This window comes from Microtus ochrogaster, chromosome 8, assembly GCF_000317375.1.
Source record: "Microtus ochrogaster isolate Prairie Vole_2 chromosome 8, MicOch1.0, whole genome shotgun sequence".
Taxonomy (NCBI): Eukaryota; Metazoa; Chordata; class Mammalia; order Rodentia; family Cricetidae; genus Microtus; species Microtus ochrogaster.
In genome coordinates, this window is record NC_022015.1 from 56,948,926 (window position 1) to 56,963,914 (window position 14,989).

General features: G+C 40.2%; 1 protein-coding gene across 3 annotated transcripts in view; it reads right to left on the reverse strand.

The window, feature by feature from the left end:
• Nucleotides 1-14,989, reverse strand: part of Rfx3 (regulatory factor X3) — a 256,520-nt gene that overhangs the window by 12,767 nt on the left and 228,764 nt on the right. For all 3 annotated transcript variants that reach the window (XM_026781166.1, XM_026781165.1, XM_026781167.1), the window contains one exon: nt 13,218-13,371. In XM_026781166.1, the coding sequence (XP_026636967.1) occupies nt 13,218-13,371 (154 nt within the window). The remainder of the gene's footprint in view (nt 1-13,217; nt 13,372-14,989) is intronic.

Here is a 14,989-nt window from a genome sequence, read left to right on the forward strand (position 1 = left end):
GAGGCTGGGAGGAGACGGAAAATTTTTTTTTTCTTTCTTAATAAAAAAAAAAAAAAGAAAATCCTCTTATGGAAGTAACTATAAGTTGCTTCCAGTATGAAGGCTGGGTAGGCAAGCAGGAAAATGAGGCAGCCCAAGAAACCTCAGGGGTCAAAAATGACAAATGGAAATCAACTGTACGGGTTTAAGGTTTCAGCAGCCGATCAAAGAAGTGGTAGAAAGGCGTGAGAGGGTACAAAGAAGAGAAACATGGGAGAGCAACGAGGAGACACGGACCCTCACCAGGTCAGAAGGGAAGGAAGCAATACAAGACGTGAACAGAAATGAACAAGGGGACTCACGAGAAAGCCTGGGTTTTGTAGACCTCTAGTTGCAGAAATTGGTGAAGCTTCTTTTGTGGAGTTTTTCTGCTGTAGAAAGGACTGGAGCAGAGAGGAGCTGCTATGCATTGATATGACAGTACATACATACAGAGTGCATTAATTAGTGGTCCAGTATGTTTTCTTCCAAATAAGTGTGGCCTCATGGGTCACTTTCTGAAGATACTTTTTTGAAGAAGCCTTTCCCAGAAGCTCTACCTAAAGTATTTCATTCCCCACTGCTCCCAATAACTGGACCAGCTGCTTCCTTCCCAGGGCCTTCTGCAGAACCTGCAGTGCTGACCTTGTCTGCTCGTTCAGTATGTGTTTGAACTATAACATTGGTGCCACAGCATGAGGACTTTATCCTGTCACCAATTCATTCCAAACCTTAGCGTGGTGTCTGATCCCCATTGTGAAGAGGAAATGAATGTTTACAGACACATGCACCCGTTTTTTTCACTTTAGCCTCTCAAACAAAACTCAGTATGTGTCAAGGCAGAGGAACTGGATTCCATCCTATAACTACAAAAAAAAAAAAGTGAGTTGATTTGACTACCACCACTTAGTAAACATGTGATGTTACATTTGAGGCCAGGTATTTTCATTTTAAAGTTATGAGAAAGAAAGAGATTTTGGAGGTGGGGCAGTGACAGGGATATAGAAATCTCATATTTTTGTAAGAAATATAAATATAAAAATTAAGGGATTTAAAAAGTGCTCTTGTAGAAAATGCATGGCATTCAGTGCGCAAACGAATTAAAATTATGTCAACCAGATGAACAGGAAATTCTGTAAAGTCAAAACAAGCATGGATTAGAGAAAAGGCATGGCATGGATGAAGGCAGAGTCTGCCTCAACTAGTTCTGTTGCTTTGAAGAGAAAAACTTAGTCTGAGAAACCACTTCTGTAGTAGATTCTAACCAGAGGTCCCAATACTGAATCCCCCCGAGAGGCACAGATGCTCAAGAGTATATTTAAGCACTGCAGTCCCTGGCAGCCTGGAAATCCACAGGGATACAAATAATGGCTCTGCAGTGTGAGGGCCAGTGGGTCAGCATGGCAAGGGCATCTCTTCAGTAGGCCTCCGGGAGCCACCAAGCAGTTGAGGGGTAGCTTTTTGCAGGACGCAGAGGCTTCATGTACCCAAGAAGATCACAGAGGTGAGAACTGTCCATGCAGCTCGGAGAATGAAGAGGAACTAAAATTGAGATTGTTAAATGTATGTGGCTGAAGATGAGAACACCTTTAAGTTCCTCATCCAGGGAGGGTCTAGACGCAACTCTAACACCGAAGCTCCACAGTAAGGGATAGGACAGCCTGGTTTGTTAGCACCATCCCATGGTTCCATGAGGTCTACACTGCACAGAGGATGCAGTCAGATGCCCAGTTGCTGGCGTGTGAGCAGACCCCTGGTAAGTACTCCTACTGACCTTGAGCTTTAGCAGCTGACAGGCCATGGAGTGAGGAAAGCTTCAGTTACCGAAGCTTCTTCCTCCACGAGTGTCAGTTACTGCAGGGGAACCTACACACAGACCCAGGATGAGGGCATGCTGGCCTAGGGTGCAGGCCAGTCTTGAGCTATTTATCCAAAGTTGGCCTTGAACTTTCTGCCACCTGCTCTACATTCCAAGTGCCGAGATCATAGGCATGTTGTACCATGCACTTCCCAGTCTGTATATAAAGTCTGTATGGACTCCTTCCCTTACTCCTGCCATTTTACAATCACGTATGAAATTTTTCAATCATTCCTATTAGTGAACATTGGATTCAAGCCCGGCTATGACAGTCTAAACCTAATTATATTGATGCTCTTCCCTAACACTGGCATTTTCTTTCTAATTGACTTATTTCTCCATTCTATTTTGTTGGTCATGTTTTTCAAATCACTGAATTAATTTGCCTCTGATTATCACTTTGGCTACATACCAAAGAATGCTGCCGGATTCTTTGTAATTCTATGGATTATTTGATTCAGTATTCAAAGACTGTAGGCTATTTTTTTCTGTTACAATACAGCATTATTAAAGACTGCATTATGTTCTGTTATTCTTTATGTTTATTTTAGCGCCTGAGTTCACCTTTGTTGGACCAAAAAGTGATAGTCTAATTATACAAATCATTGCTTGAAATTATAAGTACACAATCAATTAAATCTTAATAAAAGACAATCAAATACACTTTTGGGCAATGCATAGAATTTCAATGTTTATAAACTTATGCAAAAGGGATGTGAACGGACCTGAGATCAAGTACTTCTACCATGTGTCTGTCTGTGCCTCTATCTCCCCTATTTACCTCACAATGCCAGCAACAGGGCACCTGGCTGCCGGACTCCGACAGTGTAGACCTCACAGCATCACAGGGCAGTGCTAACACAAACAAGCTTTACAAGGTCTTTGTGGCTGCAGCCGATGATGTGAGGTGGTACTCACTGGAAGACAAGGCTGTAGTATCCTACTCCTTATTGTATGACTCCACCTTCACCTTACCAATTTAACCCTCAGAATGGTTCCATAAATAAACTGTCTTTAGACTTACTTTACTGATGACAAAACTAAGACTCAAGCAAGAGTAAGTAGAACTACTTAACTATTCAATTTAAAGTGACGAGCACAGCAGAGCAAGAACACACAGGAAACGGACCAGCTTGACTGGATTTAAATCACAATTCTGACACTGCAATCGATGTGATTCTGGGCCAATTAAACTGTTGGAACTTCTGACTTCCTTATCTACGAGTCAGACAGGGTTAGCATCAAGATTAAATACGCACATTTACCCGATGGTCTAGAACAGAGACAAAGCCAAACTGTTTTCACACCCAGTTTCCCATCACTGTGAATAGAACCCTAAACTTCCATAGCCATTGGAAGATGATCTCAAAAGGAAGACCTCTCGGCTGAAGAGGGCTGTAGCATCCCCAGTCTGTTAGGCTTTGGCTTGAGGTTGCTGACACTATACATTCCATGTAGGATGGGGGCTGGAAGTGATTTTTTTTTAATTATTAAGATTTTTATGTAAACAAATGCCATGAGAAGGGCTGTCCTGCACAGGGACAGGACGCACATATGCTGAGTGTTTGCAGGGAAGGTGGAGATCATGCAACAGGAAATGGAGAACAGCTCAGATGAGTTTTGGTTAATTTATTTACTTCCACTCTGAGAGGCGACCAAAGGAATAAGGCCCTTTAAAGTTTCTCACATCGAGGTAGGGAGATTGTTAGCATGCAGGTTTAGAACTTCCAGAGTCAATCATAATCTTTTCAGTACTCTGCTGCCAGCTGAATTTTGGAATAGTCTGGATTTTACAAGCCACGTAACGCTCAACAATGGTCGATGGTTTGTGCTTTGTTAACTAAGGCTAGAGTTAGGTAGTGGCAACTATTTCAGATGCTTTTGATAGGGAGAGAAATGGTTTAAAATTTGAATTTTAAGATGTTCTGAGCATTACTTTTTATAAATATCTCCCAAATGAGAACAAAGGTCATAAGACCATTCTGCAATTAGCACTGACTGGTACAAGGTTTCACAACCAGCGGGAGGAGCTGCTAATTTACAGTAACTTCCAACTTTATTCTGCTGGGAATACTGATGTTTACTGGGAAAGTACTGGGATCATTGGTGGCTTTCTCCTATGTGTGTACTTTTCTGTATATTTTCTAATAGTTTTCACTGAAACTAGAACACAGGATCAAGATTTCAGTCCGGTTTCTCTGTATAAAGACAGCTCTCACTCTGACACTGCTAATGGCGCTGTTCTCTGGGGCTGGCCTGATGCCCTGGCAATGTGCATATATGGCCCCACACATTCGCATATTTAAGATGCAACTTTTTCTATTCAGGCTCTTTGTTCCCTGGGGATACAGCAGCATACTTACCTTCACACTCTTTCAAAATCACTAAAACACAGTCACCAGAGAGCAGGCAGGTAGTGAAGTATATAGTGTTACAGGCGTAGCTGTTTTGGAAGAGAAGTAGTTTCAAACATAGGAATGTTCACCATGATCATCAAGCCAAAGCCAGAGCAGGGAGCAGTCTGTCCTGAGCTCACTCCAGTGTCCTGGTTTGCCTTTCCCTAGGTTGTTCCTCCCACCCCCAAATCAGGTGGAGGTTCCTTTTCCCTCCTACACTCTACCTTTCTGCCATACTGCTGTTTTCTAGAATCTGAGAATTCCCTGCCCAATGGCCCTGAGTTCCTTCCTGGGCCTATGAAATCTCTTCAAGGCAAGTGTAAGCTTGTGTATGTGTGTGGGGGGTGGGCAGCCAATTCATTTGCACGGTGCAGGAAAATCCTGACCACCAGCCTGAGGTGTTCACAAGTGAGGGGACTAGAAGAGAAGTGTGTAAGGGTAAAGGTCAGCTGCATCTGGGTCTCTATTTTCTGGCATGGATGTTGGAAGAGGCAGAAAGTTAAATGTAAGCCACATGTCCTAAGTGATCAAGATATATCTGTTAAAAGTAGATGGATGGAGCTGACTTTCTAGTTGGCTCACAAACTCTCAAATATTTAGGCATGTGAAACCCCTGGTCCTGTAAGACACTTTATAAAAATAAAATAAAGAAAAACTATCTATAAAAGAGAAAGAACCCTGCTCCTGACCTGACTGGCTCCCACTGAAACCAAGTACAATATCCAATAGCAACCTTAACAACCTTAACTTTTTACAGGAGAGAAAGAAGGACTGGAGATGGTTAATAGCTGTCTTAGTCAGGGATTTGGTGCTTGTAAAGAGACACCATGCCTACAACTCTTATAAGGGAAAACTTTAACTGGGGATGGTTATAGGTCAGAGCCTTAGTCCATCATCATCAGGGTAGAAAGCATGGTGAGGGCAGACAGACAAGGTGCTGGAGAGGCACTGAGAGTTCCACATCTGGCTCCACAGGCAGACACAGAGCCACTGATCTTGGTTTGAGCATTCGAAACCTCAAAACCCACTTAAATGGCACACTCTCTCCAAAGAAGCCACACATCCTAATCCTTTCAAATAAGGCCTCTCCCTATGAGCCTGTGGGGGCCATTTTCATTCAAACCATGACACCAGCAATAATGACGCAGAGAGACAATGAGATCGAGCAGGAATGGGAACATGGTCTCTTCAAGACAAATGTGAGTTAGGTTTGTAGAGCTTTCACTAGCTTCATTTTTGGCCCATATTCTTGTTGAGAACATCTTTCCTGACATTTTTAGCACTGTATTTTATTAAAACAATGGCATGAAGAAAAGGAGAAAAGAGTAGTTTCCCGAAGGAAAGAACTTTCCCACTCTAAATCTGGTATACATCTGTAATCATGGCAGGAGGATTGCCATGAACTGGAGGCCACAAAGCAAGTTCCTGTTACAAAACTGGAGAAATAAACAACACAAAGACCTTTCCCACATTGAACAAGGGCAGTTTACCTTATTAGCAGGACCAGCAACCACCACCTTCTCTACAACAGAGAACCACAGTACAACAAAATCAGCTTCCCAGGGTCAATTGGGGTAGGCCCAGGATCAAAGAAGCCAGTAGGTGGCACTGTCATGCCTAATCTATGTCCAGGAACCTGGCACAGCTTCATCTTTCTCCAAGCAGTCACAGATCAAAAGTTCTCTAAACAACCTAGGGACAGGCACGCTGAGACGTCTCTGGGGTCTACAATAACTAGTTCAGATGTTGAGGTGTTTTAAGTAATCTTGAATTTCTATTTTTATTCCCTTCCCCATTCCAGATTTTCAGGTATAAGCATGTAAACAAAAACACCGTGGAGAGGGGCTCTAAAAATATTTTAGAAGGTACAATTGGTCTGGGCACTTTACTTTCCTGAGTAAGGAATCTCATCTATGAGCCATGAGAGCCAACAGGAAGTCCTTTCTTTATTCTTTTGCATTTCGCTCAGTGATTATTTTTCAACACTTTCTGTGGGATTCTCTCTATGCGCATAGAGAAGGGGATGGAGAGGTTGTAGCTAGTAGCCAGCAGAGGAGACTGAACATAGCAAGCAGGCTGATGGGGGAGATCCTGAGGGGAGGTGGTGACTACACCTGGACTCGTGCTGTAAACAAAATTAAGCCCTTCTCCTGGATGGAATAAATAGACAATACTACCATATGCAAAGAGAAGAGGAGCAAAATGCAAGCCTGGAGAAAGGCGGGAGACAATGGAAGAGCTTTCAAAGAGTCAATCCTAGGAATCTGGCAGATGGCGGTCCCTAAAAACAGCTTCTTCCACGGCTTCTCCAGGGTATCACATTCATGATGTCCTTTCAGGTTGTCTGAACTTATGCTAATACAGGAAAGCAGACTTAGGGCTGAAACCAAACTACAAAATCTCAAAATAAAAAATTTTATTTAGGTCTGGTGTATTTGTGGGGGGGGGTACAAAGGAGGCAAAAGGTATAATTTGTTGTTTTCTAATACATTTGACCTTCCAATTGCAAGACTGCTTCAATTAATGCTGCATTTAGCTTGCATATTCTAAATATCTAAGAAAAAAGAAAGGACAGGGAAGCAGGATGACCAAGAGACATCCATGAAAACTCAAGAAAGAAGCCTTGGAACAAAATGATAAAATCTTATATAGTAGGCATCTGGCTTACATGAGAAAGAGCATGTGCACACATTTATGTTTGGGTGCTGTATGCTATGGATACAAGGTTAATATTGTAATTCCTACTTAGAAAACCATTAAAGCAGTTTATATCATAGCAAATTTAAGCGGGTGTTATGAGCCTTGGTTACTGGAGTGTGGCTGGAGCACTCTGTGATTTAACCTTAACACTTGCCATTTCTACCTTGTGACTTTCCACTCCTGTTGGGCTTCCTGGTGAAAAGTGACACTAATACATCTCTTGCAAGGTTTGGAGTACTAGTAAATGAGAATCTACAACACCCAGCAAAGTGACAGGATCTGACTTCAATTAAAATGTCACTGAGTGATAAGCAAGCTTTGTTACAAATAACAACATAGCTTTGACAAGATTCCATAATTTCTCAGTTACTGCTATACACAGGTGTTTTTCCCTGCAAAAACTTCAACTTGTGATACAATTCCTTTTAAAAATAGGCTTTAAAGAAAGTCTACCGGTCCAGCGGCATATGTTCAGAGTACCCGTAACTGCCCTAGAATCCTGTGCACTGACACGGTTGTCTTTGGTTGATTTTAGCTTCCATGCCTATGTGCACGGCTGTCCTTCCTCCAAAGGGGACCCTTTCACTTCATGATTACAACGTCTGCCAGCTGAGTTCCTACCAATCTTTTGCTTTTTAGTTTCTTCCCTCCCCTTCATTCTGAATAGATCAACTTTGATGAGTCCAGGAAATAGTCTTCTCCAGATGGTGTTATTATTAGATAGGTTGTTTTCCATATTTTATGTTCAAACTGGACAATTAAAGAGTCACTTTGTTCCTATTTTTAGATTTTTGAGTTAGGGTTTCATTACCATAACCTAGGTTGACCTCAAACTCACAATTCATTGCCTCAGGTTTGAAATGCCACATTACAAGTATGTGACACCATGCCTAGGTCATATTTTCTAATTTTACTTTTAAAATGTTGGCTATAGAGGTGGTTTAGAGCTAATAATATCTGGGTATGGTTATGATTAGAAAGAAGTCAAATATCTTAATTTCAAATACATAATATAAAATGCTTGTCATGAAGAATCATTTTACAAAGCAACCCAAATTGTTTAAATTCGGTGAATATGTTAATAAAGTGTGTATTTAAGATGTAATACACACACACACACACACACACACACACCACAGACTACCAGACAGATTCTAAACAGCCAAAAACTTTTTTCAAAAAGGGCTATTTTTCTGCTCAATTTGCCTTGTCAGAGTTGCATGGAATACTTTATGGTTTTGAAATTTTAATTTATCAGGTTTCACAGGTGTGCGACAGGTGTAACGCATCTGTCTTATGTCCACTCCTAAAATCTCATCACTGTCAGAAAACCAATGGGCACACTTAAAATACTTACATAAACATGAAAATTTCATGAATTCTGACTGAAAATAAATTCTGCTTTCTATCATGTAGGAAAGAACAAAAATAAAAATTAATCAACTAAACAACAAAACAAAAAGGAAAAAAAAGGAAGTCTACAATTGCTAATGTTACAAATGACATAGTAGGGCGCAATCTAGTAGCAGACCGCCATTCTGGAAGAGACTTAAGGGGGCTGCGTGGCAGCTTCTGTCTGGCGGACTAATTTGTGGTGGTCCTTACTGAAGCAACCGACAGTACCACATTGAGGGTGAATATTAATGTGCTCAAAAATAGGTTCTGTCTATTTACTGTGTTTGTTGAAAAACATGTTGATCTCTTACCTGCTCAAATAATGCAACATTAGTTTTAAGATTTATTTACAGAGCTACTATGAGTGAAAAGATACACTGATTTGTTTTTTTTTCTTGTTGTTTTAAAAGGCTTTCCTTTTTCTCAGACCAAGTTAGCTTTCTGAATCCTCCCTGCTGCCCCAAGGAAAGCAGTAATAGAGATAAAGCAAATGTGCTCCAGTTGCCCTAGTGACTCTGAAGCGCCTGCCTTCCACCCCACGCAGCCCAGAGCAGTAATGAGCGCAGCGTCAGCCATGGAGTCAGTAGCACAACCCACACTTTCCTAGCCATGTGGCTTTGGGAGATTACTCAACAGCTCTGGGTCTGACTTCAGAACTGACACAATGAACACAGCCTTTTAAGGGGGATGGAGTCACTTGAAATCTTTGGCTCCTGCATAGCCCCAGTCCTCTTCACTGTGGAAAGTGACAGTGTTTACCTGATATTTCTGCTACCTGAACCTCAGATTTCCCAAGAAAATTTCTCACTGGCCATGATTCCTGTCTCAGTTAGGTCTTCTATTGTTGTAAAGAGGCATCATGACTATGCCAATTTTTATAAAGAAGAACATTTAATTGAGGCTAGCTTAGAGTTTCAGAGGTTTAGTCCATTATCCTCATGGTGGGGCATGGCAGCATGTAGGCAGACATGGTGCTGGAGAAGGAGTTGAGAGTTCTACATCTTGGTTCACAGGCAACAGGAAGTGAATTGTGTGCCACATTGAACATAGTTTGAGCATAGGAAATCTCAAAGCTTACCCCCAATGACACACTTCCTCCAACTAGGCCACACTTCCTAATAGTGTGGGGGCCATTTCCTTTCAGACCATCACAGTCCCCATCTCAGTTGTTCGATGTCACTTTTTAGTGGGTCTCTGGGGATTGACACCAGGTTTCCAAATTCTCTAACTTCTTTGAATATTTTATTTCTCATCTCAATATTATTTCCATGGGAAAAGCTTTCATGGCCTTCCCAGGCAAGAGTAACTGCCCCTTGCTTCAAGCATCCCCTAATTTCCTAGACTTTTTATTCATAGCACCAAGAATGTATAGCTATACAGTTACAGACACTTAAGAAATATGCAATATAATCTGCCTGAAGACATCCCTTTTGTTTACTGTCATAGTCAAATCATAATAGAGTTGTTAAGTAAATGAGTCAACTAATTTCAAAAGGAAGTAGTCTAGTTTTCAACACAGGGAAACATGGCTCATCCCAAATTCAGTTCCTTTGACTTGAAAGTTCCATGATATCTTCAGGCATCAGCTTTTCACTTATACAAATCCTATGGAGAACTGTGCAATCACTATTGTGTAGGCTTTAGAACGAAAAGTGAAAGTCCAGACTAAAGAGAATAGGCTCGAATAACAGTCTGTGAGGATTGGGTCTCACTAAGGAACTGCTATTTAAACCATGCAGTGGGAATTAGAATGCGCAATGAAAGGTGGTGTGAGGGCTCCTGGAAGAAAACCACTTATGTAGTGGTCTAATGATGGAAAGGCACAAAAGGCTAGCATGGTTATAAGAGGGGCAAGGGAAGTGAGAGGCTGAGGCTGACAGAGAGCCAGGCCCCAGGGTTTAGATGCCTCTTGTACAAGGGGAGAATTTTCTTTCTTAACTAACAGAAGAGTGATCTACTGAGGAGCTTTAGGTAGGGGATATCACAATTAGCTTTGTGTCTGCATAAGACAATACTGACTACACTATGAGCGATTTGAGATTGGGAAGGCTTGGTGAGTGGCTGGAGATGGGTCAAGACAGGCATGCAAAGATGATGCTCAAGAGAGTGTCTTATGCAGCAGAGGCTAGCGTTGAATTTGTTATACAGATCTGGCTTGGCTTGATCCTCTGTTCTTCCTGCCTCTACTTCACAAGCTCTGGGGTTACAGGTATGCATACTCTGCCATGTCTAGCAGCAGTCTGTATGGAGTAATTAAGGGCAGAGAGTGGGTAAGTTTAGGATACCATCTGAGGAGTCCATGAGGTGGTGGTGTGTGGTGGGGAGGCTTCTTGACTATCCATCTTCTTTCCACAGATGAAAATCATTTTCGATAAGATAGTAGGATTAAGGCCAAAAGTGCGTGTTAGCTAAAAGGCTTCTAAAGTATAGTGCTATGGGAGGTTGAATAGAGAAAATTAGCCTTGGTTTTCTTTGTGGACTGAATGGTGTATAATCAAGAAAAAAGGATTTTCTTACAGACTGGGCAAGGGTACAGTGAGCAAACAGACTAGGATGTGCATTTAGAGCTCTGGTTTTACAGCAGCTAATTTATGTCTTATTGTTATACCTATATTTCATTAATGTATCTTTGCATTATGCTATAATTTATCTTATTCATTTACAGCCTATTCATGTAGTTAAGTATTTCTATTACAATGATTATGTGGCAGTGTTGATAGTGTATCTCACTTGAATTTTGTAGAGCTAATATTGGCTGCAGACTCGTGTGAGGAGCTAGCTAAGCCTTCGCAGTGTGATGAGCTCATGCCTTTGTTCTTTAGACATGAAGGGAAGCAAAGACCATGCAGAATAACCCACATGGTGACAATAAGAATCTGTTGGTATTATCCCGTTCACTCTGGTAAAGATCTAGAACACAAGAGATGTCTGGCAAAGTATTCAATACACTAGTGAGCAGATCCATTTCAGAGTCTAGAGCCCTAAGGCAAGAAATGTTTCACTCCAACTGGGCATCTTGTAAGAGGATTATCTAGATAGCTAAAGGCCAAACTGAAAAAAAGTCCAGATTGTTTGGCCTATTATTTAAAAACAACAGCAGTTCTTGCTCCATCTCACACATATCTTTTAAACACATTTAAACACAATCATACAACAATGTATATATCAGAAAACTGCAAAGGATTCTCTAAAAAATGGAAAAGATTAATATTACAAATGATGTTAGAAATAACTGACATTCAGGGCTGGAGAGATGGCTAGGTCATTAAGGGCACAGGCTGCTCTCTTCCAGAGGACCTGGGTTCCATTCCAGCCCCCACACGACAGCTGACAGCTATCTATAACTCCAGTCTCAGGGGACCTGACCCTCTCTTTTGGCTTTCTTGGGCACCAGGCACACATGTGGTACAGAGACATCCTTACAAGCAAAGCACTCACACACATACAAAATATTTAAGGACTGTTTGATGTACATTTTACTAATATTAGAATTCTTGTGGTTTACAGTGGAATTTACAAAGGTGCTTAAAGTATTTTTAATGATTTGATTTCTTTTTATTTTATGTTTATTAGACAGTAATTTAGCAGCATTTATCTACAACAACTTCCCCCACCTCCTCTGTGTGTTCATGTGAGTTTATGTAGGCCAGCTCAAGAGCTGTCTACCTTAATTTTTCCAAGGAAGGTTTCTCACTGACCTAGAGCTCACAGGTCAGCTAGACTGGCTTGCTAGTGAGCCTCCAAAGACTCTGTTTTCCTGTGTCCCAGCTCTGTGATGACAGATGCACAACCGTGCCTGGTTTTCACATGCGTGCTAGGGATCTAAGCTCAGGTCCTCAGTCGTGCACAACAAACATTACCCGCTAGGTGATTTCCCCTTATTTTCTTATCTTGAAAAAACAAACAAACAAAAAACCCTCAAAACTTAACCATACATACATAGATCAAAAATAAATATCTGTACAGCTTTGGGTATTTTGTGATTTTATGTCTGACCTGGTGTATTTTACTAATGTATAAAGTACCCCAATTCAATATAATAAAGTGAGCCTGAGCTGAATTATTTCAGCATTTGTACCTATTGTTCATTATATTAACTAATTCTCATTTGTATTATTGTAAGAATTACCACTTTCTGACACTAGGTATGGATAAGTCATTTTTATTATTACCTAGACATTCTAGAAATAAAATTTACCCCATATTGTTAGTGACAGAAGCATGGACTTGAAAATCAAACTATTTTTTAGAAAAATGTCTCCATGGTTTACTAGTTACCATTGAATATCCCTGTACCCATGTCCTCTGCATTAGCCTCAGATGTACACTGATAAAGTAGGAAAAGGGGGAACTTAATCTCAACAGTTTGTAATAAATTGTGAAGTGTTTTATTATATACACAAAGGGTGTAAAGCCATGCTTGCAGCACAGTAAAAAGTGTCAGCATTGTCATCATCAGAGCCCTTCTGAAGCAAAACCATTCATTTCCTTCTTGAAGACTAGGGGAGAGCCCACAAAATAAACATTTAACTCTTTGTTTTGTTTTTCTTGGTCCTTAGCTTTATCATTGGTATTGGTCTTTTTTGTCTCCTACTCAGCAGCTTTTCTTTTAAAACTTTTTAAAGTCTTATGTTCTTCAAAGTTTTATTTATTCATTTATTTTAATATGGGTACATATAATGCAGCAAAGCATTCTGCTGAGAGAATCTTCAACTTTAGAATTCTGTGATTAAAAACACATAGTCAGTCCATTGTGGGGCTGATGCTGCTTTAGTCAATCATTTACATTCATAATTTGAAATGTAATTAAAAATCAAACGGTAACACATAGTCCTTGAAGCCTCTCTTACCTCGCCCATCACTGCTATTGGTGTCTCTCCTGTTGCTTGAGCCACACGATGCTCTACCAAGTAGAACATGTACTCATCATAGAGTAGCCGGATCAGGTGAAAGGAGCCAAAGCTAGCAGCACTGCGTAAGGTTAAGTCTCGAATTACCATTGAGCTGTCCAAGAGAAAGGGCAGAAATGAAGCCAGAATTAGTGACAAAGATTAGAGTTAGTACTCTTAAAAGCTGTTATGTCAGGAGACTACATGAAAGCACAGGCGTTAGAGTATAAAACGTGAAATAGAACAATTTCCTTGTTGAAAGAAGTTGGCCCAACTCATTTCAGTGGTGGGAAAGAGGTCATTTTCAGTAAGGCTTGACCCTGATCTTCATTAGAGCCAGGCGGTCTTCATTAGAAAAGACCTTTCATCAGTATAGGAATGTCTGCGCTTCCCCTTGTATTCATAAATGATCACAACTGAACAGAAATAACTGTAGAAAGGCTGGAGACTCGTCCCCGCTATAAGGAAAATCAACTCAAAGTGAACATCTTATTGGTGATGACGGATATTCTGTCATCTCTAAATGACAGTGAGTTTACTTTGTGCCAGATTTCGTACAAAGATACGAAGCAAAGCTCCCTGAAGCAGCCAGTCTAAATGGAGGTGACTACGTGGGATTCCAGCATGTTCTGTTGGAAGGTAAACTCACTGATTCTAGTTTCTAGGTGAATTTCATTTAAATTAAGGCTATTTTTCCTCATTACAGAAAGGAATCATATATGAATTATGAAATGAGTAAATTTAAAAAGCATAAATATTAAATGCATATATTATACAAATATGAGCCATATTGAAAGAATAATAACAATAAACTCTCTTATATTAAAAATAAAAATAAGTCCATATAAAACTGTGGCTTTCCTAAAGTTGTATCAACTAATAAGCTTCTTTTATACTTCAACTATAGATACAAATCTGTGACTCACAGTGAGAATAATGTATGTATGTATTTATGCATGTGTATTTTATACCAGTTTTTACTCAGATGCCTTTTTCTACAGCTTTTTGGCCTATAAATACTAAAACTGTCATTATATTCTCAGGAGGAAGAGGCAAAATGTCACAAATGAAAGCCTTATTTTTGTAATGACTAATTATAAAATTCTAGGCAATGAAAGAATAGTAAGTAGGCTTTGCTTTTGTTTTCTGTTTCATTTTTCAACCTTTTAAAAACAGAGATTTAAATACATCAGATTCCACACATCTAAGGTGGCCAGTGACAGATCATGAGGTGACAGCTGAGGACAGAAGCTCTGGGTTCTGATGCTGGCTCCATGCTATTTGATTCCTAACCTAAAATACACAATTTTCCTGGGGTTGTGTTCTCTAGGGAAAACAAAAACAGTATTTTTTTTTTAACTAACTTTCACAGTTATTCCAAGGGGAAAATGAACTAAAGAATATAAAAACAACGTACGAAGAATAGAATACAACAAATATCATTATTATGTTTATAACATAACAGAAAATGCTATTTCAATTTGAAGAATGAAAATCAGCAGGGCAGTGGTGGTGCATGCCTTTAATCCTAGCATTCAGAGGCAAAGACAGGTCTACAAGAGCTAGTTCCAGGATAGCTAGGGCTGTTACACAGAGAAACCCTGTCTTGAAAAAAAGAAAGAATGAAGATCATTATATGGAAAAGACTTTTTTAAATTATTGTACAAACAGAAGGAAAGGTAAACCTTGGATGTCTAGTTGGCCCATTTATAGTATGCCTTAAAACAAACAAA